Source organism: Gopherus evgoodei, chromosome 5 (genome assembly GCF_007399415.2).
Source record: "Gopherus evgoodei ecotype Sinaloan lineage chromosome 5, rGopEvg1_v1.p, whole genome shotgun sequence".
NCBI classification, from domain to species: domain Eukaryota; kingdom Metazoa; phylum Chordata; order Testudines; family Testudinidae; genus Gopherus; species Gopherus evgoodei.
Window position 1 is genome coordinate 58,370,566 of NC_044326.1, and position 22,545 is coordinate 58,393,110.

Below are 22,545 nucleotides of genomic sequence, written 5' to 3' on the forward strand. Positions count from 1 at the left end.
AAAGGTGGATAAGGAACTGGTTAGAGGGGAGACTACAATGGGTCATAACAAAAGGTGAACTGTCAGGCTGGAGGTAAGTTACTAGAGGAGTTCCTCAGGGATCAGTATTGGGACCAATTTTATTTAACATTTTCATGAATGACCTTGGCACAAAAAGTGGGAATGTGCTAATAAAATTTGCAAATGACACAAGGTGGGGTGGTATTGCCATTATAGAGGAGGACCAGAATATCATACAAAAAGATTTGGATAACCTTGAAAACTGATCGCCATATTTGGAGTCTGGAAGGAATTTTCTCCCAGGTTAGATTGACAGAAACACTGGGGGAGTTTCACCTTCTACTACAGCATGGGGCATGGGTCACTTGCTGATTTGAACTAGAGTAAATGGTGGATTCTCTGTAACTTGAAGTCTTTAAATCAAGATTTCAGGACTTTAGTAACTCAGCCAGAGGTCATAGGCCTATTGCAGGAGTGGGTGGATGTGGGTCTATGGCCTGTCACATGCAGGAGATCAGACTACATGATCATGGCTAAAGTCTATAAGAACATCTGTTTTGTGGTTGGGGAATGAAAAGGGCAGGGCCTGGCCCTTTTTTTTCTTTTGGAGTTGGGCAGAATGTTTGCATTCAGATCTGTGCTTTGATTCATACTTGCATAAGGATATATGAGGTTTTCTATTAGTTTCTTTAAATTAAGAATTTTAAAAAATTTTTATCTTGATGCCATATGAATCAACTATCAACCATATAAACATTCTGCTCTTCATCTCCATGGTCTTCCCCTTCCCTGTCACACATTCCATCACCCTACCAGTAGAAGCTGCTGTTGCTAAATCAATGCATCTTCAAGTGTCCAAGTTCCGCCACCTCCTTGGATGACCCTAACTACTTTCTGGACTGCACTTGTCAGGACCAGTTCTCCGTCAAATAGCTTTTCTGCTACTGAACCTGAAATGAGGAGTTTGCTGGAAAAAGCAAGTCAGACTTTTAGTACTTTACGTTTAGATATATCGATTGTGAGAAAAGATAGAATCCCTCTGCTATCCTAGGGTGTAAAATGAGAATAACCTAGAGCAGGGGTTCTCATGACAAATTTTTTGGCTGCCTCAGAGTGCTGGTGGCTGCTCTGACAATTTTTCCTAAAATACTTAATTAACTTAAGGAAAAACAAATAAATATGCACATATGCACATCAAAATCATTTTAATTTATTTTTTGCTAGCTAGTAAATCTTCTGGTGCTTACCCCGCCATCCCAGGGCTGAAGCCCGAGTCCTACCACCTCCAGGAAGGTTGAAAATTCACAGGCCGCCTGCTCCTCCAAGGTTGTGCCCCAGCTGTCTCCAGAGGAGGGCAGGGCCCAACCCCTGTTGGCAGCCCCAGCCACCAACACCAAGCTGACACATCCAGGAGCAACAGGGAAGGGAAGGGGGCAGTTGCTTTGCCCCCCAATCACTGTCCAGGAGGTTGTGGCTGAAAGAAAAGCCCCTGGTGGCCGCATTTGAGAAATGCTGACCTAGAGTCAACTTTCATTTATTTTGGAGGAGAATATGGGAAAAATCATATTGGCCACATCTACCCATACTGGCTTTTTCTAAATCCCATATGAATTCCACCTCTTCTATTCCTATGTCCCCAGTGAATGAAATGTGACAAACTAGATGTGATATTACAGAATTTGCTTACTGTACATGATGCAGCTGCGATATATAGCTGACTAGCTTAAAGTCCGAGCTACGTTGAATGTGATGACAGAACAAAAATGCTCAGGTGATGGGCATGATATAAGGACCTAAACAGAACTGGCTAGAACAGAGCTTCAGAACAGACTAGAGAGATAGATACAATATTGATTCTAAAGAACATATCTAATTAAGCTTCTTTTAAAAAAAGTTCTGACTATACTAACACCTCTGCTATGGCTTGATTCTGTAGCCAGTCAGTAACACTTTGGAGGCAACAGGAGTTCTGCATGAAAAGTGGCTTCAGCATCAGCCCTGTATGATAGGTGGAGATGGTAATGACACCTCTAATTACTAGATACTTTCCATTATAAGATCTTGTTTTCTGCTAGTTACAACTTTGCCAAACTTCAACTGTTGGGCTGAAACTTTCTATGTTAGATATCTGCCTGATGCTAACCTTTTTTTTTTTTAAGGGAGAAGGGTGAGGGGGAAGTTTCAACAAAAACAGTTTAGCCATTTCCTAGAATGAGATTAGGGAAAAACACATTGCTCATGTTAAACAAAATTCTTACAGCTGTTCAGTTGAAAAGCTCTGGTATCTCTATGCTTTGGAATAGGAACTTGAAAAATACAAGCCAGGGATATATCTTTTGCTTTTCCTTGGAAAAAAAAACACCCAAAACTGGCCAAATTATAAGCTTTTGAAACGTCTCAGTTTACACATGCTCAGCAGAGACTTTTGCAGCATCAGTTCTCTAATGACTTGGTTTGCCTTGGGCACACTCCATTTCAGGGCTACAGGGGCAGAGCAGAACTTTCCCTGAAATTGCTGCTTCTGGCTGCTGTGGCTGGCTGTGAGGATCAACATCAGGACTGAGAGCAGAAAGGCTTTCCTGTACTCATGAGCACTCCCCTGCAGGCCCTCAGGCAGTGTGGGGAAAGAAATTTCCCCACTTGAATGCTGAAGGGACAAGAGCCAGATTGGGGACACAAGAAAGAGTAGAATGGAACAAGGACCCTGGTGGCGGAAACTGGGACTGGCTGGGCAAAGAGACTTGGAGTGGAAGCCAGGGGGAGGGGAAGGGAGGGATGCTATTTTGTGATTGGATGAGGAGCCGGGGGCGGGGGAGGGTAATTGAGACTGACTAGCAAAGAAACTGGGACAAGGAGTCTGGGTTAGGGGAAGACTGTGCCTTGGATGGGGAGCCTGGATGTGACTGGGCAAGGACAGTGGGAGTGGAGCGAGGATTCTGGGAAGATCTAGACTGGGACTAGCTAGGAAAGGATCTGCGTGGAGGGGGAGAGCCAGGGCTGGAAACAGAAAAGGCTAAAGGGACAAGTGGCAAAAGGGGGCAGTCTTGTTGAGGTGAGGGGGGTCACAAGGGTCTGTTACCTGTAAAGCATGTTATACTTCAGAATCTAGACTGAAAGTCAAGATTCCTAAGTCTCACAATTCCTCTGCTGTCTGCAAATATCTGTGAAACCCTCTGGAAAAGGGAGTGTTCCATTCCCCCTCTAGTCACTAGTTCACGTAGAAGATAATCTACTGCTACGATGAGTTACTCCATGAGCTCAAGTGGCAGAAGTCTGTGCTGTGGATCTAAAGGTGCTGGGTGTCATGATGGAAATGCTGGAGGAGGGTTGCAGCTTTTCCTTAAAATTACACATACAAAAACTACATTAAAAGAATGTTGAGTTTGCTAAAGTAAGCACTCAAAAGTTAGGAAATGCCAGAATTAAAGTTGCCCGTATAACCTTAATTTAGCTCCCCTGTGCGTATATATTATGATGTAGTCTTTAACTACAGGATCATACATGATATTTTCCACTGGACCCCTGCCCCATTCAGTGTACAGCATGTCCACTCATAGGTGCTGGAACTAAAGGTGCTGGGGGTACAGCATCATTTTAAATGGTTTTCATCACATACAAAGTTTACAGTTTGGTTCAACGGCTCTCAGCACTCCCAGTATACAAATTGCTCCATCACCATTAACTTTGGGTGCTCAATTTGAAACAACTAGGACCTGATTTTTCAGAGTACTTTGAGTTGTATAGCACTCTGTATGTTCAAAGCACAGCTCCCATTGACTTCAGTTGCAGCTGTGAGTGCTCAAATCAGGCACCCAGAAAATGAGGAACCCACAATTAGTGGCCATCCGTGAAAAGTTTGGTTTAAGTGACTTGCCCACATCACATAGGAACTATATAGAAAAGGCAAGGATAGAACCCAACTTTCTAGGGCAGCACTAAAGTGCCTTAACCACAAGACCCTCTTTTCTCTTCCTTCAGGCTTTTGCCTCATTCACTACACATCATCCAACTTCTGCAACAAATGACACAGGGATCCTACAGACAACACCTTCATTCTGCACAACCAGGATTAATTCCCAGAAACAATCCATTCCGTGCACTAACTGAGGTGCCTGTAACATTCTTTTAATGTTGTTTTTATGTGTTATATATATTCACATTGCTTTTTAAGACAATATAGTGAATCTATTTTGTAATTTTTCCATTAAATCCTATGTATTGTGCATAGATTTAGATAGAAATGGTTTCCAAATGAAAAAAGTCCAAAATAGTGTGGGCCAAGTTGGCAATCTTCCTGTACTCCATTCCCCAGAAGGTACAAATTGCACCTGTATACCAGCCTAGTCTCTTGTGTCCTAGGAATGGAAGGTGATGTTCCCACTGCTGTCCTTCCTCAGAGGTTCTGGCATTGTAGGCTGCTTTGAATTCCACTTTTGATTCCAAAGAAGCCTCACCAGCAGAAGCTACAATAGCAGTGCACTCCTCCTTCCTGACCAATGCCACTCGCTTTTGGGGAAGTCCTGGCCCACATTATGCCTGTCAGTCAAGTGGAAGTTCCCCCTGCTTCTAGAGATCTACAGCTAAGTATTCTACATGGGTGAAAGTTGCCATAAACCCTGTGTGCACTTTGTCCAGTCTCTTTAGCAATCCTGTACACATTATTTGTATCTCCAGGCTTAAGGCCAGATTCTATTCTCATTTATACCCATATAAAACCACTGATTTTAATGAAGTTACTCCAGATTTATACAGGAGTAAATGAGGCGGTGGAGGGAGGGTGGAGGGAGAAATCTGCCCATCTGGCTTAATTTGGGTGGATTTGCTCAGAGATTAACTGGATGAATTATATTAACTAGATATTTAAACAACATTGGGTTCAAAGTCTGCTGGTCTGACCTTCATGACAACAGATTTCAGTGAATACCACCACCCATGCCATGTGTACCAAACAATTCCATTGTCTGTCTTTGCTGTATAAGGTCCTTTGTAGTACACACCGTTCAGGTTGGAAGTGTGACACCTGGTGGGAAAGAAAGGGAAAACAAAAATAAGACATTTATGTTAATTAAACAAATCTGTTTTGTCTAAAAGCTTCAGGGATTTGTAGTTATTGCATGAGCCAAAAAAATCGCTATGTTTATGATAGTCTAATTTGACAGCTGCAGGAATTTGCATTCGTGGGGCTCAATGCCACTAAACAATAAAGGCTAAATTAGGGCACAATTTCAAGGGTTCTTAGTGGCATCAAAACAAAAAGTGCTTTGTTCCTTGACTCCATTCCTTTAACACCATTAGTTCCCTGACATTTCACCTGCTAATCTGCTTCACTAGAGAATGTTTCCAGACTTGTTAAGATCACACCTAGCAACAAGGGTACGTGGCAATGAAAACTTTGTGAAAGGAATGTGGCATTGTTCCTCTGTTGGTTGTTTGGGAGCAATTGCTCTAAATCCTGCATTTACTGCCAATACTTGGAGTTTCACATGCAAAAATAAGAATAATCATCATCAGTTCAGCTATTAAACTACTGATTTCATATTTGTTGGAAAAATATGAAATTTCTCTGCAAGTTAAATATAGGCTCTCTGGCAATCCTCCAATAGCTGGATCATCTGACCTTCCATTTTAATTGGCATCCTTCTCTGGCTCTCTAACACATTGCAACAGTATAAGTTACATTTGTAACTATCAAAGAAATACTTTGCTATGCTACAGCCTCTCTGCCTCATTAATTTTGTTTCCATGAAGGAGGAGGAGGTTGGGATGATTGTGACCATATAGACAATTACACTTTTTTGGAGCGGGGGGGGGGGGCAGGATATTGTAGCGAATCTGTTTAGCTATAGCTCCAGTACCGGATTATAACAACTGTTGAGTTGGTATTCTGTTGTTATTAGTAGTTAGTTGTCATCCGGGGTGGCTCCAGGCACGAGCGCAGCACGCAGGAGGAGGCAAGCTGGTCAGCGGGAATTCAGTGGCGGGTATGCAGAAGGCACGGGACTGGCAGATCATCCGCAGAAACGCTGCTGAATCCGTGTGACCAGTGGACCTCCCGCAGGTGCGCCACTGAAAGCCACCTGACTGCCGTGCTTGGGGTGGCAAAAAACATAGAGCCGCCCCTGGCTGTCATACATTATGACGGATTTTAGAAAGCTGTCTTTAGGTAGAATTCAAAAAAGAAAACAATCCAGAATTAGCCTTAAGGATATAACTACTGGCAAATGTTAGTCTCTCAGAGTATGTTTGCACATGTTTACACTTAACTGTTACAAAGAACTGAAATAGAAGCAATAATAAAAAAATCCATATGTTAAAATTCTTATTTAGCTGGTTGTTCTTTGGAATCACTTTTTAAAAATTGAATCATGCCATACACCAGCTGAAAGTTTATGACTTGCAGATATAAAAGGTGGCTTTGATTTTCAAAATGATAAATCGGTGACAGAACTGACATGCTCAATATGTCATACACTTTCCTTGCTGGGTAGGCATTTGTTTACTTTGCACTACTCACTCAAGCACAAACTTCCTTAGCAAAGGCATAGAGGATAACATGTGGTGACTAGCTATTGGACTTCTTTATTGACTCCTTTACTGCATTCCCTTCTTTTGGTGGAAATGGACACAAGTGGATTTTTTTGAAAGCACCATGAGCCAAGAATAACAACTCTTAAATTGGTGCTGGGGAGCAAAAAAGCTCAATAGCAAAGCTACACAACTACTGTGTAACGGTCTGTACATGGAAATAACTCAACATGCAGAAGAAACAATTGGCATATGATTTATTGATTACATATGTTAGGTACTCAGCTTATGCAAAATAAAAATTCATAAAGGTGTGCTTTTCTTAAAGTTACACTGCCAAACTTGACAGGCTCATGTACACACCTTAGAAGTAGCCTATTTCCATACTTATAGTCCTCCTGATCCCTTAATTTTTTTCAGGCAAAAATTGCACTTCAACAGATTTTAAATAGAAAAACAAATTCCTACTCAGCTGGGAGACCCTATATAAACCAATCCAGGGCATTGGTTCTCCTTGTGATTGTTAATGTGAGCATGACAAATGAGTGATCTCAGTGCTTTCATTTCACTGTGCCTGCCTGCTTTGTTCTTTTGTGCAGGCAGAATACTGAAATTTGCAAGCATTCTGCTGAGTACTTCAGTGTTCGGTTCAGTAGTAAGTGCTTACTCAACGAAATGGCAGAATCAAGGAAGTGGGGTAACCTCATTAGCAACTTTCATATTTAACCCAGAACATAGTTGCTACAAGACAGTATTATCACTTTAAGAAGAGAGAAAGATTCACAGCTAGTAGAAACCTGCACTGCAGAGCTAGCTATCTGTGGTATTTATAGGACATGAATCATTATAGTACATTAGATACAAAGAGCTGTCAAATCATGTCATGCAGCTATTTCCACAAAGGTATAATGCTTTTGCCTGAGCGATCAGATATAATAAGAGATTTGTTTTGAGGAAAATTGACTAATAGTCATTGGTGATTCATCATATATGAAAGCTGTGATACTTATCACAATCCTACACAATTTTAGGTCTGGAGGTTCATTTAATTGGGAACAGAATCACAACTGATTTTTTTTTCTATATCTGTAATTGTAGCTTTAAGTAGAACTGAAACTCAGTCCACATGTAGTTTTCCTATGATATGATATCCCAGTTCCTTGCAATATACATTGATTCTCCTTCCCTTCCATATGCTAAAAGATAAAATTAATTTTGAAACAAACCTATGAGGTGGTTACAGGTAATACGTTCGGGCTAACTTATCTCAGTTCTCTCAAAGAAAGTGGTATTGAATTTTGGGAAGTGAGGGGTTACAAAGGATGACACAGAGAGAGACACACACTGGAGTTGATCCAGCCTGGCAATTATGCCAAGAGAACTGAGATTGCATTATGATAATATGCTTCTTTGAACTGCCTTTTATATATATATTGCATAGCTTCACCTTGCAGCTATAATTATCTTATTATTCAAGTAAACCTATACAAATAGCTGCCCATATATTCAAGGCCAAGGTTATTTATCATTTATGTTCAATATTCTGCGTCACCTTGCATATACAAGTATAAGAAATGTTACATTTTTAAAACTTTGACTTCATCATATTTAAGGAATATTTAATTAGGGGTTGTTCTCAGAGTGATTATTAAGGAAGTTTCCTTCCCAGAATAATCGCTCTGAGAACAACCCCTAATTAAGGGGGGGTGCATTTCCATCTTGATGAATGGACAGTGAGCTTGAGACCCTGTGAAGTGAAGTGAAAAATGGTTCCCCTAACATTAGACATCTATTAACTCAACCACTAGCACTAACTTGTCATATAGCCTGCACAATGTCACATCTGGTCTAGTTAAATACTGGGGAAATGCAAGAATGGGAAGCAGTGGTAATGTGTGTTCAAGATGTCCTGCTTGAATGAAAATCAGAGACCTTAAAGAGAATCTGTCCACTGGAGACAGAATAAATACAGTTAGATGGACAGCAAGGTAAGAAGTTGGTATGCAGACCCCTGCACAAAGTAAATCCCTTCTCTCAGTCCAATGCAAGTTGGAGATGGTGTGATACAGGGTATCAGTCCAGCAGTTCTTTCAAGGGTCAGACTCAGTCATGTGGCCAAGTGCTGAGGTGTCTATGATAGGGGTCAATGACAGGTTACCTAATTACAATTAATGATACCAATCCTACCTAATATCATATGTTTCTACCTCACATGCAGGGCTGGCTCCAGGTTTTCTGCCACCCCAAGTGGCAAATAAATAAATAAATAAATGCATTAAAAAAAAAACAAGGCAGTCTCTTCACTCTGAGAGGGACCCGCTGCAGAATTGCCGCTGAAGACCCCAATGTGCTGCCCCAATAGCGGCCGGAGTGCCACCCTTGGCATTGGCCGCCCCAAGCACCTGCTTCTTTAGCTGGTGTCTGGAGCCAGGCCTGCTCATATGTAATCAGGAAATATCATAGTCACTAGTATTGGTATTCTCATAAATACCTGACCTGTTAAACCACCAGCCAGCTGTGTCCTCCTCAGCACAGTTCCCTTCATAGTTGTCATTGTCTCTGTCTTGTGTACTAAATTTCATTCCTCGGTGATCAGCCCACCATTTCACTTCAGGGTGAAACCCCCCAGTAAGGGAATCACCAGCTGTGCCAGAGTATTCTCCGCAGCTCAGCTGGTATGAGCTCTAATGAAAAATGGGGAGAGAAAAATTAGACTAATCTCTGGGTGTTATTAACAAATATGGGTATTTAACTAGGAAATATACATTCCCTTCACTGTTGTTTAAGATAAACTCAGAAATGGCATTTAGCTCTTGCCATTTAAACACAGTGTAAAAGGCAACTGAGAGGATGCTCCGTAAGACATAAGAATTTTCAAGAACTTTAAATACCTGTCTATAAAACAGGCTTTTAGGGTTCAATTCTGCAAGGTGCTGAGTGGCTTCTATAAGCCATTGAATGCTTTTAACTCCCACTGCCTCCAGAACAATGGAATTTTACATTAATGATTGTTTAGGATAGGCAGCACCTACCAGGAGGCATAATTGGGCCATTAGTCCCCAGTTCAGCAAGGTACTTAAGTATTGCCTAAATTTAACCATGTATAGTCCTAGTGAATTGACTTCAACAGGACTACTCAAATGCTTAAAATTAGCCACATATTTAAGTACCTTGCTGAATCAAGGCCTTTGTTAACAAAGTGTATTCTCTGTGATTTACCCTTTAACAGAGCTAATTTTGCTTAATAAAAACTTCATCTTATGTTGAACATTTTCATGTCAAAAAATCTTTGTAACCAACATCATTGATAACATCAGCAAATGAAAACTGTCTGTTATTAAAAGGTTGCTGAAGAACCAGAAAACTAATTTAAAATCTTTAAAGACAGGTACCAAGTAAGATTGTGTGAACCCAATGTATGAACTTAAACCAATGTGTTATTACATTATCAAAATTCTAAGGTCTTGGTGAGAGAGAAAATGTGTTAATAAGAGATATTAGAAAACTATATATGTTTATGAAAGTTGTGGAATCTATAATTATATGGCCTGCCACAATATTTTTTCTGTTGCCTAGAGAATCCAAGCTTCTTTTAAAAAATGAATTACTGATTAAAGAAGTCATTCAGTATTTTATTACCTCTTCATCAGCAACTCTGAAGCTTTTATATTGCGCATATCGCCGCTCTCCTTCGAAATCAGAGAGATCGATTCTTAGGGTGTAGTTTCCTTAACAAAACAACAACAAATATTTATTCATGTTAAATCAACCTCTCTCAGCATTCCTCAGAATAAAGCCATTGTGTTATACAAAAAGACTAAAATCCTATTTATGTTTCTTCTTTTGCTCCCATAAGCCTTTTTATTTTCACATTTGCATTTAAATATTTTAAAAGTTATGGGACAAATTCATATGAATAAAGATCACAGCAATTTCTATAAGAAACAAATATTGTTCTGGCATCATCTTCTTTACATTATGCTCCTAAAATTGTTGTAAAACAAAGAATAGCAAGAAATGCTTAAGTGCTGAGGAAGAAAGAAGATAAAAAGGTGTGGAATATACTTCAAGAATACAGATTATAATAGTCACTAAGGCCTAGAGATGACCTGTGCCTGCCAGTAGTGAGTGTGGGAGGGGAATAGAGTAAGGGCAGCTGGCTTCAGCACTGTTACTGAGCATGCTCAGTCCATGTGAGCATGCTCAGTACAAGCCAAGCAGCAAATCTGGTAGGGCACATCACCCCGCATGCCCCCCCATGCGTTGCCTCTGCTAAAGCCACATTTTCTCGTGAAGGTCTATAAAGTGAGCGTATCATAGACCACAATGCTTGCAGTCAACTTTAACATTTAAAATTAATTTTTACTACTATTTCTCCCTTCACAAAACATACAGGGCTGATCTGTATCACAAATTGATGGAGTTACACTGGTACAAGTTTTCCAGTCAACCCTCACATTGGTAGGATTTGTGAGTTGCTGATGAAAGTAGGAAAGAGGATCCAGCCATAATCCTGGGTTTGTCCTTCCTCAAAGTTTGGAGAAATTTGCATCCAAATCCAAAATTTGAGCCTTAGGTTCCTCTGTTTAATTTACTAATCTACAATCAAAGCCAAATCCTCAGAGGGTGTAAACTGACATTGTTCCAATGACTTCAGAGGAGCTGTGCCAAATTTAAACCAATTGAAGATATGGCCCTAAATGCATAGAATAAATTCTTCTTTCACTTACACCCATTCAACTCCATTGAGCTGGACTTCTTATCTGAGGACAGAGTATGTTCAAAGGTTGATTGAGCAATGAGGGGTATGGTGCCAATGTGAACTGACATCAGAGTAATTTAGGAAGCCTGCCTTTTGAAGATTTTGGGAGGAGGAATGAGTAAACCAAATTGAAGCAGAAGATGTAACAAGCAACAATTTAGGCCTGGTCTACACTAGGAAATTAGATCAGTATAACTCACACTCCTGTGTGATGTAGTTAAACCAACCTTACCTCCATTGTAGCTACTGCCTCCCAGGGAAGTGGATCACCTATGCTGATGGGAGAACCCCCCCTGTGGGTGTAGGTGGCATCTTCACTGAAGTGTTACAGTGGTGCAGCTGCACCAGTGAAATGTTTTATATGTAGACAAGCCTTTAGAGGAGGTTATGTTAGGACAATAGGAGATTAACTACCTTCAGTTATTAGAAATATGGACACACTGTTAGTATTCCCAGGAGTAGGAGAAATAAGAAAATACCCAGACCTGCACTGTAAGTCAGATTGTATCACATATGTGGCCACTACAAGTCCTGAATAAATGGAACTGATGCAGTTTACTGACTGGGTCAGGACTGTCAGTTAAACTGATGCGGTTCTGTTTGGGGGAGGAAGGATCTGAGAACCACTTGGGGGACGGTGGCCTTATGTACTCTGCAGAGGCTCCCTGCATACCATTGACACATTGGCCCAATGAGAGTTTGAATCCTTTATTAGGAACTAAGATCCAGATTCTGATCTAATTTACACTGCTGTAAATTCTAAACAACCCCATTCAAACTAGTGGTGTGACTTGGGATTTACACTAGTGCAAATTGCATCAGAACCTGGTCCTAAAAGAGCAAAGTAACAAGCAGAATGAGATGGTGAATTTTCCTGTATTGCAAGGCCACCAAGGAAGAACAATATTTCTGTACAAGTCTTACCTTGATTGGTGAGATAGTGAAGATTTTTATTTCCAAGCCAGTATTCACCATTTCTCAAAACAAAATTTCCAAAACCTTGTTCATAGTCAGCCCAGACTCTGAAAATAAAATTGAAACTAATGATTTGGGATAATCAAAGAAGATAAGAAGTTTGCTAGGAACTATATAATTTTTTTAACCTCACAGTCTTATATGATATCAAGTCACTAATAAATGACTGTTTGGGGCATGATTCTGACCTCACTTACCCTGGTTTTAAACTAGTGCATTGACTTAACTAGAGTTACTTCTGATTTACACACATGGAGGTGGGAGGTCCTTAGTTTCTTATACTGGCAGCTGAAACCCAAACTAGAGTTGGGTCTCCAGAAACACAGCCACAATACCTTTTAAGGTCAGACAGTATCATTATGACCATTTTGTCTGACTTCCTGCATAACATGCTTGTCTAAATTCCAGTAATCATCCCCCAAAACTGTACAATGAAGAGACACTTCCTGGGTGACCACAGCATGAAAGTCTGTGTAGATGTGTCGCACACAGCATTTCATCAGAAATAATATACCTTCTGTGATTTGAGCATTGGCCTGCTAAACCCAGGGTTGTGAGTTCAATCCTCGAGGGAGCCATCTGGGGCAAAACCAGTACTTGGTCCTGCTAGTGAAGGCAGGGGGCTGGACTTGATGACTTTTCAAGGTCCCTTCCAGTTCTATAAGATAGGTATATCTCCATATATTTGGCTGAGTAGCTTATGAAACTTCCACAGATCTAGCTGCTATTGTTTTGTAAACTGTAGCATCACTCTGCTTTTCCCATCCTTGAGCTAGGGGCACATCTCTTGATTGGCCCTGCCACTTTTGAGTCTCTCTCTGGTCTCTAGATACTATAGTGAAGGGAGTACTAGAAATACCAGATAGATCAGATAAAATAGGTTGTTTCCTTTGCCTTGCAATGGACCCCAAATCTAATGAGCCCTGACTACAAGTGCTGGGTTCAGAATGGATCAAGTGGAGAACAACCTGACACTCAGGCTGGAGTTGAGTCAGGCAGTCTCTGCGCACCAGTGGCATCATGGGTTGGTACAGCAGTGCTGCCTGCCCCGCTCCTGCTAGCCACTGCCATCTCACTGTGCTGTGCTAACAAGTTGTCGTGCCTCTTTTTCCACAGCACGCACAGCTCAGGGAGGCAGCAGTGGCCAGCAGGCAGAGCATGCAGCCAGACCCTACAGGAAGGAGCCATTTGGAAATAGATCTGGGGCACAGAGAATGGGGAGCGGGAAGGGCCACCAGCCTGACTTTTGAGGCTGAGGTGGTGGCACTAACACAGGTCTTGGGAGAGTGGCCCTGGAGAGGGGGAAACTGGCCACCCTTCGGGTGTGCAGTGCTGGCTGGGGCAGTGGGTTGTGGTGGGAGAGCGGGGCTGGGGGGTAGTTAGCCTCAATGGCTCCCTAGAGAAACAAAGTAAAGAAAATGCATTCTGGGACAGAGGTTAGACTCCTGCAACCTGCCTTGAACCTGACAAAACCCAAATACTAGTGTCAGGTTCGAGTCAGGTATGAAACAACCCCTCATGCTTGGGCTGGGTTCAGATTGGCTGCGGTCAAGTCAGGGTTGGGTTGGGCTTTAGAATTAGGCTTGAGCAGATCTTTATTTTTCCATCTCTAGAGTGACTCTGAGAGCCCCCTTTATCCCAACAGGTGAAGGCCACACCCAGCATGCTGTTGTGAGAATATTTAGCCAGAGTGTCCTGTGAGGTTTCATGTAAGAACTGGTGGTACAGTGGTCCCTAATATTACTGTGTGATGTATGTGCAGTTGGTGTGTAAAGACTTGTGTATATGTGCTGGAAATATAGTCCTAAAATATGTTCAAACCAAGCAACCTGAGTAGAGCAGATAAACAGGTTTGAAATAGACAAAGGAACGTTGTTTCACCCGTTTACCTTTGTCTCCAATATAAATTGAGCAAGGAGAGGCCAGAGACAATGGAAGTACATTTACAGGTAAGGTAAACGAAGTAGTTAAACCAACTGAAAAAGAAAATTGACCAGTGTCATAAACAGATAGTTAAGGGTTAATGTCTCTTTTACCGGTAAAGGGTTAACAAACAGGGAACCAAAAACACCTGACCAGAGGACCAATCAGGAAACAAGATACTTTCAAATCTCGGTGGAGGGAAGCCATTTTTTGTGTTTTTTGGGTTTGGCTTTGTTCTCTCTGGGTCCTGGAAGGGATTAGATGTGCAACCAGGTTTCTTGCCAATCTCCCTGCTACAGTCTCTTATGTATTCAGAATAGTGAGTATTAAGTAGAACAGGCGGTTATAGTCTTTTGATTGTTTTCTGTATTTGCAAATGTGTGGTTTACTGGAAGTATTTTAAATTGTATTTTGCTGGGAGGAGGCTTCTTTCTAGTGTCTATAAGCTGAACGACCCTGTAACTTTTACCATCTAAATTACAGAGATAACTTTTACTTTTTTTCTTTCTTTTTTTATTAAAAGTTTTGCTTTTTAAGACCTGTTTGATTTTTCCCCTTGTTGAGGCTCAAGGGAATTGAGGCTGTACTTAACAGGGAAGGAGAAGGGAGGGGAGAAGGGTGGAATCCCTTTGTTTTAGATTCACGGAGCTTGAATCTGTCTATCTCTCCAGGAGCCCAGGGAGGGAACACCTGGAGGGGAAGAGAAAGGGGGGAACAAACCTGATTTCTGTGTGTTGTGATTCAAGGAGTTTGAATCACAGTAATTTTCCAGGGTAACCCAGGGAGGGGAAATCTGGGAGAGGCAATGGTGAGGGAAGGGGTTTACTTTCCTTGTGTTAAGATCAAGAAGGTCTCGGTCTTGGGGGTCCCCGGGCAAGGTTTTGGGGGGGCCAGAGTTTACCAGGCACTCCAAGTCCTGGTTGGTGGCAGCTTATCAGATCTAAGCTGGTAATTAAGCTCAGGGGAATTCATGCTGGTACCCCAACTTTTGGACTCTAAGGTTCAGACTGGGGAAAGATACTATAACAACTAGATGATGAGGAAGACAGCATGGTGTCTGCACACCAGGAGAGGAAAGGAACTTTGTCTGTGTTTGCTTTTCAAAGGTTTCCTGGACTATAAAAAGAAGGGGCGAATAACCCCTTAGTTATCCATACTTATGGAAGAAAAGGGACACTACCCTCTGATTCTGTGCAAGATTTATCCCCTGGCCTGAAGGGCTAAATATTTTGGTAACCTGATGTAAGTGAGAACTGCTTAGGCAAAGATTGTAACTTGCTAAAATTAAAAGATTTAGTGACTAAAATGCATGTTTTGTTTGTAACCATACCTGTCTTTTTCTCTTGCTTAGTAGCACTTAAATCTCAACACTCCCCCACCCACTATTCTTAGTTTTACTATAACTCATCTCATTGCTGCTATATTTACGTGAAGAGTGAGTCCTCAGGTAACCTAACAGGCTGGTGCACACACTCTCTCTTTAGAGGCAGCAAACTTACTAACTTCTGTGAGAGGGGCTGGACACTGCAGAAAGACATCTCTGGGGAACTCGGGAGCTAGGTTTTACTGATTGTTACTGGCAAGGAAGGTTTAGAATGGCAGAGTCTCAAGGAATTTGCTGCCAAGGCAGAGAGACTGGTGTGTCAGGGAGCTGACATACAGTTTAGCAGTAGCAAAGCTCTCACTTGCTGAGGCAGAGGAGTAACACAGTGATTTATGGTTCTGAGAATCCTGAAGAGAGTGTCCCACTCCCCCTGTGGTCTTGTATAAATCACTTACTATAATCTCTTTGGGGTTAATACTGATCTCAGTTACATCACTGTAAAGGCACAGTAATTCAATTTCAGTCAATCAGTGAACTAAAACCTTATTTCCCCCATCTGAAAAATAGAAATAGTATTGGTCACTTTTTGCCTGCTTGCAGGTGCTCAGCCTCTCTCAGGATCAACCCCCTGCCACCACAAGGGTATTGTGAGGTTTAAGAGTTTGTAAAAGAGGCTAGCCAACAACCCCCTATGAAATACATAATGGATAATACAAGGTGTACTCACTACAGTTAAAAGAAGTAAGCAAAGTGTCAGACATTTAAAGATCTTCATTTACTACAGTGTGTTATTATAGACTAGGTCATGAGAGTGCAAAGAGCATCAGGAACATATGGGTAACAGGGTAGTGCATGTAACATCATTAAAGTTAACTGAGTATGAATTATATAACAATATTAAAACCATATTGGACTTAGTATGGTCTGGCAGACTGAACACAGGGCTGGGAATCAGGACTTTGAGTTACAGAATTCTAAACTTCCCTTTCCCAGATTGACTTATTGTGTCTCTAACCTTTTTGTTCCTCGGTTTCCCCCATTTATAAAATCAGGATAGTAATATTTACTAAAACTAGCCAACATTTTTGTCAAAAAAAATTGACAGAAAATTGGGCTTTCAACAAAAGTAATTTCTCCCCAAGTAGTACCTGCTTTACTTAAAAAGTTAAACTTTTTCATAGAACCGTCATGCTTGAAAACCAATTTATAAAATAAAACAAACCACAACAAAACCCACAGTGGTGGCAGGTTTGTATAATTTTTGGCGGTGCCCAGAACAGGCCCAAGTCGCGCCCTCCCCCCCACCTTGTAAGCGGATAAATATTTTTTTTAAATAATGTAAAAATGGACTGGAAGCAGTAAGCGTTTAACAGTTTCCCTGTATCACACAATATCACTATTGTAAGAAATATTTATTTAACTAAGAATATCAACTTTATTAATACTCTTTTGAATATGGATACCACCAAGGACTTTAGGATCAATAACCCTCAAAAGCAAAAAGCTCTGTCTAATTCAGTATTGTACTCCAACCACATAAATCTTAATAGATTTGACTGATGAAAGCTCCTTTTCTTATCTTTTAGATTTGCGGCGTCTTTCTTTTGTATAGCTTCAGTTTGCAAGCTGGCTGTCGAACTCAGGTGTCACTTTGTTCTTTTTCTCTGGGTAACTTTATTAAGAATTTATCCATTGTTGATTATTATTACACCAAATTAATAGGGTGGGCTGAGGGGTTTGGAGTGTGGGAGGAGGCTCAGGGTAGGGCAGAGGGTTGGGTCGCGGGGGTGAGGGCTGTGGTGTAGGGCTGAGGATGAGGGGTTCACAGTGCCGGAGGGAGCTCAGGGCTGGGACAGTAGGTTGGGGTGTGGGGGGATGAGGGCTCTGGGGTGGGGCTGGGGATGAGAGGTTTGGGGTGTGGGAGGGGCTCGGACAGAGGGTTGAGGTACAGGGCTGAGGGCTGAGGGTGGGGTTGGGGCTGGACGGGTTCATGGTGCAGGATGGGGCTCAAGGCTGGGGTGCAGGCTCTGGGGTGAGGGATCTGGCTGGGGGTGTGGGCTCTGGGGTGGGGCTGGAGATGAGGGGTGAGACATTCCTTTCCTCTCCCAGGCTGGAGAGCAGGCAGAACTGGATTATTGGCATGGCTGTGCAGAGCATTACTACTGGGGGTGTACACTGATTTAACTGGATTTGTTGTTTTAACTGTTACACAACTATTTCAGACTAGTGTCCAAGATGAAAGGAATCTAAAAGAGTACATCTTCATTAATGTGCACAGGGAGGTAAAAGCAAAACTCTATTATTGGGGACATGGCCACCTGAAAGCCATATATTGTAAACAAGTATTTCTTTACCTGTTTATGATTTTCTCACAATCTGTGCATCTCTTATTTTGGACAATGAAAATCAATTAAGGTGCTTCCAAGTTCTCAGTGCTGTAACGTTTGGGTTGCGAACACTTGATGGAAATTTGTCCTTGCTGTAATACCAGTGTTTTCAATGGAATTTAACAGGGGAACATTTTTCTGTGGGTCTTAAGGATTTGTTTTTATAAAACCAATTTTTTTAGATAAAGTGGAGGTGTCATCTTACTAAGGGCTTGTTCACACTGGAGTTTCACATGGAGATAAACTGTGCCAGCACAAGTCATGGTTAACTGAGCATGGATTGTTTACACTAGGATGTGTAAAATGCAACTATGTTGGTGTAAAATAACCCAATGCAGACAAGGCCTACAAATCAGACAGTCTAGCACCCACCTGTAAGAACCACTTATAAAGAACAAAGGAAAGAAATGCCAACGCCTAAGCAAAGAATGGGGCTGGGGATGAGAAGTTCACAGTGCAGGAGCGGGCTCAGGGCTGAGGCAGAGGGTTGGGATGCAGGGGGTGAGGGCACTGGCTGGGGGTGCAGGATTTGGGGTGGGGCTGGGGATGAGAAGTTTGGGTTGTGGGAGGGGCACAGTGCTAGGGCAGAGGGTTGCAGTGTGGGGGTGAGGGCTGCAGGGTGGGGCTGGGGCAGAGGGGTTCACATCACAGGAGGGGGCTCAGCTGGGGCAGAGGGTTGGGGTTGGAGGAGTGAGGGCTCTGGCTGGGGATGTGGGTTCTGGGGTGGGGTTGGGCCAGGTATGAGGAGTTCAAACTTTGATGCACAGAAGGCAGGCTGCCCCGGGGCTAGGGCCAGAGAGGAGGACTCCCCGCAGCCCTCTCCTCACCAGCAGCAGCAAGCTCTTGGGGAGGAGCCTCCCTCTCCTCCCCCTCCCCTCCAGCACAACACTCACCCAAGCCCCAGGCTGCTGCTCAGGATGTCCAGACAGGATAAGCCACCTTGGAGTTGCCTGCTGGGGGAGGGGCTGCTCCACCTCCCTTCCTCCCTCTGCAAGTGCAGCAATCAGCCTGCCATTGGCACTACTCCCTTAGTTGGCAGTGGCCAGCGAGGGAGTGCAGTGTGGAGCTGCAGGGGGCAGCCGCCCGCCTCTGCCCAGGGGCAGGTGAGGCAGGGACACTCCAGAGAGGCATGCAGGGGTGGCAGGTGGAGCTGGGGGAGAGACCCAGCCCTGAACATTGGTGGAGCCAGGCCGCTGGGGCCCTGAATTTACTGGAGCATGGGCACCATGGGCCCATACAACTCGCCAACCCTGAAAACTCATGCACAGAAAAAATGCCTGAAAACCAATGAGATTTTGTTTTTCAGCCAAAAATTGAAATATTTCAGCCAAGTACATAAATATTTTGTTTCTTATATGCCACCATGGTGACTCATGAGAGCTGTAGTTCAGTTGTCTTGTGTTCCCATTCCCTTCTACATGTTGGGCTCCCCAGACTTCACCTCCCATGGTGTACCACAGCCAGGGATTCCCTAATTCCCAGGGTACATCATGGGAGATGTAATCCAATCCAGGACCTTGGCCTATAAAGGAGAACAGAAGCATGAGGAACCTGAACTACCATTCCTATGAGGCACTGAAATGTCATTTCTGAATCAAATTATTTTGGTTTTCAATTTTTTGCTGAAAAGACCAGGTTTTCCACCGAACACTGTCTCCTCCCCCATTTTCCAACTATTTTTAATATATATTTTCCTGCCTCTCAGAGTTTTTTTAAAGGATTCCCTAGTTTAGTATTTGCATAGAACTCTAAACATGTCAAATACTACGGCAGTGCTTATTAATTACATGAAAATGAACTTAGTTACACACAGTGGGACAGTGGTGCTATGAACACCTGAATTACCACAAATACTGTTGTAAAAGAAAATACCCCAGCACAGCAAATGACCATTTTTGCTGTGGCCTACTATGATTAGAATTTAACGTGTCTGTAGTGTTAACTGCAAATAATTAGGCCAGTGTTCCTGATAATCAGTGGGTGTTCTAATAGAGAGGATATAGCCAGAATTCATTTGGACAGGATAAGTGGGGAAAGGAAGAGCAGCTCATAAATCCAATTTAAGTATATTGTCCCCTTTCCTAGGTCCAGCATCTAGGTACTTACATACCCCCGCATCATCACGGTATCAGAGCACCTCAAACATTATTGATTTTATCCTTGTAACACAGTGAGGTAGGTAGGTACTATTATCCCCATTTTACAAATGAAGAACAGAAAAATTAAGACCCAAATTCAACAAGATACTTAAATATGTGCCTATTTAAAGCACAGGTGTAGTCCCAAGGGCTTCAGTGGATTGTTGTTAAAAGATGCTTAAATGTTGGGTTCATTCTTAACTACTTTAAATTGGGGCTAAATAACTTACCCAGGGCCACACAGAGTCTGAGGCAAAGTCAGAAATTGAACCAAGAACTTTGGCATTCCAGTCTGGTGACTTACGTACAAAATCATCAATAGTCCCTTACAGAGATAGCTTTAGAGTTAATGTTTAACTTGATCCCTCCTGGTCTCCTATGCCTGTGGTTTGTTTGTAACTATAACTGCTGGCTCCAACACCTACCTATCAAATTTCTGGCTGCCATCAGAACGTCTCTGAAAAACAGTCCAGCCTCCCCCTTCTGACATGTCACAGTAGGCAAGGAACTCACTAGGACTCTGGAGAGGTTTCATCTTGTAAAATCCACTGCGTTTATGTCCATCGTTGTAGATCTCTGCACAATCTGCTTTCAAAATATCAGTTGAAAACAGATTTTTTCAGTCCTGTATTTATTAGTAAAAATAAGCTTCGCAAAGAGGGACCTTTATCAACATAATCAATCTATGGTAAAAATATAAAACTTGCATATTATCTTTGTCTTTTTATCATTTTCATCAATTACCATAATTACATGTTTGTACAGCCTCCCCAAATATAAAAACACCACTAACTTCAGTGGGATTTTCATGTACTGAGGGGGCTACAGAATTTTGCCCATTGTAGAATAGCCACAAACAGCAGGACAGAATCATCACTGTTAGGAGAAAAATAACAAACATTGAACCTGGAACAGTATTGCACCTTCTACAAAATGAGTCCAAACTCACTTTCTCCAGTGTGTAAAATGTTCCCATGTGATTTGATACTATTTTGCTCTTACTTTGCATTGGTATAAGTGACTGACTAAAGTTCAGGGCAATGGGAGAATTGGGCCCAATGAATGTACAATAATTATATAATTCTATAATCCTTTTTTTCCTTGCAGGAGTTAATTTTTATATGAAAGGAGTTCTTTGTTTATATCTAATCTACCATCACGCTGTCAGTTACACAGGAAAGACGTATAATTTTCAACTCTTTCTGTTTTTCCTGGCAAAGGTAGAGGTGATTAACTGTAAGATTTACCTCTGAGAACTTTATCAACACGTTGGCTGGGATTCAGCCAACATTTTGTTTTTTTAATTGCATTTGCTGGCCAGTTTGGAACATTCTGAACTATTTTCTTTCTCCCTTGTGAAAGCCCCAATGCATTTTAGACCAGAAAATAAACTGTTTATACTGAAAACAAGTTACTGTGCTAGGGTTTGAACAGACTATAGTAGAAAAAAGTAATGTAAATAAGATCTAAGCCAGTCGATGGGAGGAATGTAAAGAATGTTTCACTAGTTTAGAGTATAGTCTCAAATTTTCAAACACTCATGATTTTTTCAGCAGAGTCCTAAGTCTGCAAAGTACTTAAGAATGTGCTTAATTTTAAGCATATGCTTAAGTGTTTGGCTGAACTGGCACCTAGCTCCCTTAATTTACATTACTTTTTAGTAAAAGGAAAATCCTGCCTCCTCTTCTATGCAAGTGGAAGATCAGGATTTGACAACCTAACACCAGTTGCATCCACTGTGCATGGTGGAGCTCAGCTCCTTGAAGATGCCTGTGCATGACTATAGAGCTGGATTGGGTTTGGGCTCTGTGGGGCAAGGACCTTGGTGCCTTATTTTTCTGTGAAGTGCCCTGTGAACTGTGGATGCTATACAAATACATAACCACCCTCACCAACAGTGATATTACTCTTAATAAATACAGCAATTCAGTGAACTTTACTCCTGTATAAAGGGGCCATTAGTATTGCAGGAAGGAAGATTCTTCCCCAAATACTGTGGGGTGAAATCTGGGTTTTAGGGGTTGGCACAGGGAGGAGGACATGCCTTTATTATAAGAAGGCATGTCATGCTGTAGGATGGAATATATATATTATACACTGGAAACTCAGCTATGCAAGCATTCAAACCTTCCTAAGAAACTGCTTGTGTCTGTATTGACTCTTGCTTATCTGCACGCACCTGATATGGGAAAACTGTAGCTGAACAGTGGAGACAGGGGCATGCAGAGAGGGTAACATATTGGGCCCACTGGACTAAATTCACTCTTGGCATGATTCCATTGATGTCAATGGATTTACATTATGGATAGATTTGGCCCTTTAGGACTCAGTAGTGACTGATGACCCAGAAAGAAGAGAAGATTTCATTTAGAATTGCAACAAACCTGCTGCACTCTTGCAACACAAATGTCTTGAAAACTATCAAAGTAGCTTCATCTTTTACAGAAACAGAAGATATTCAATATGAATCTGTGATTAAGCTTTTCTCTTTTTGAACCCTTGACTGCTAGT

The 22,545-nt window shown here is 41.9% G+C and overlaps 1 protein-coding gene across 3 annotated transcripts in view; it reads right to left on the minus strand.

Annotated features, from left to right (window-relative positions):
* Window positions 1-455: 455 nt before the first annotated feature.
* Window positions 456-22,545, minus strand: part of FGL1 (fibrinogen like 1) — a 44,638-nt gene continuing 22,548 nt past the window's right edge. For 2 of the 3 annotated variants that reach the window (XM_030565382.1, XM_030565383.1), the window contains exons 4-8: window positions 20,460-20,622; window positions 12,212-12,309; window positions 10,165-10,253; window positions 9,022-9,209; window positions 456-5,020 (exon numbers count right to left, since the gene is read on the minus strand). In XM_030565382.1, coding sequence (XP_030421242.1) covers window positions 4,861-5,020; window positions 9,022-9,209; window positions 10,165-10,253; window positions 12,212-12,309; window positions 20,460-20,622 — 698 coding nt within the window. In that variant the 3' untranslated portion in view covers window positions 456-4,860. The remainder of the gene's footprint in view (window positions 5,021-9,021; window positions 9,210-10,164; window positions 10,254-12,211; window positions 12,310-20,459; window positions 20,623-22,545) is intronic. The other variant, XM_030565384.1, reaches the window with a different exon arrangement.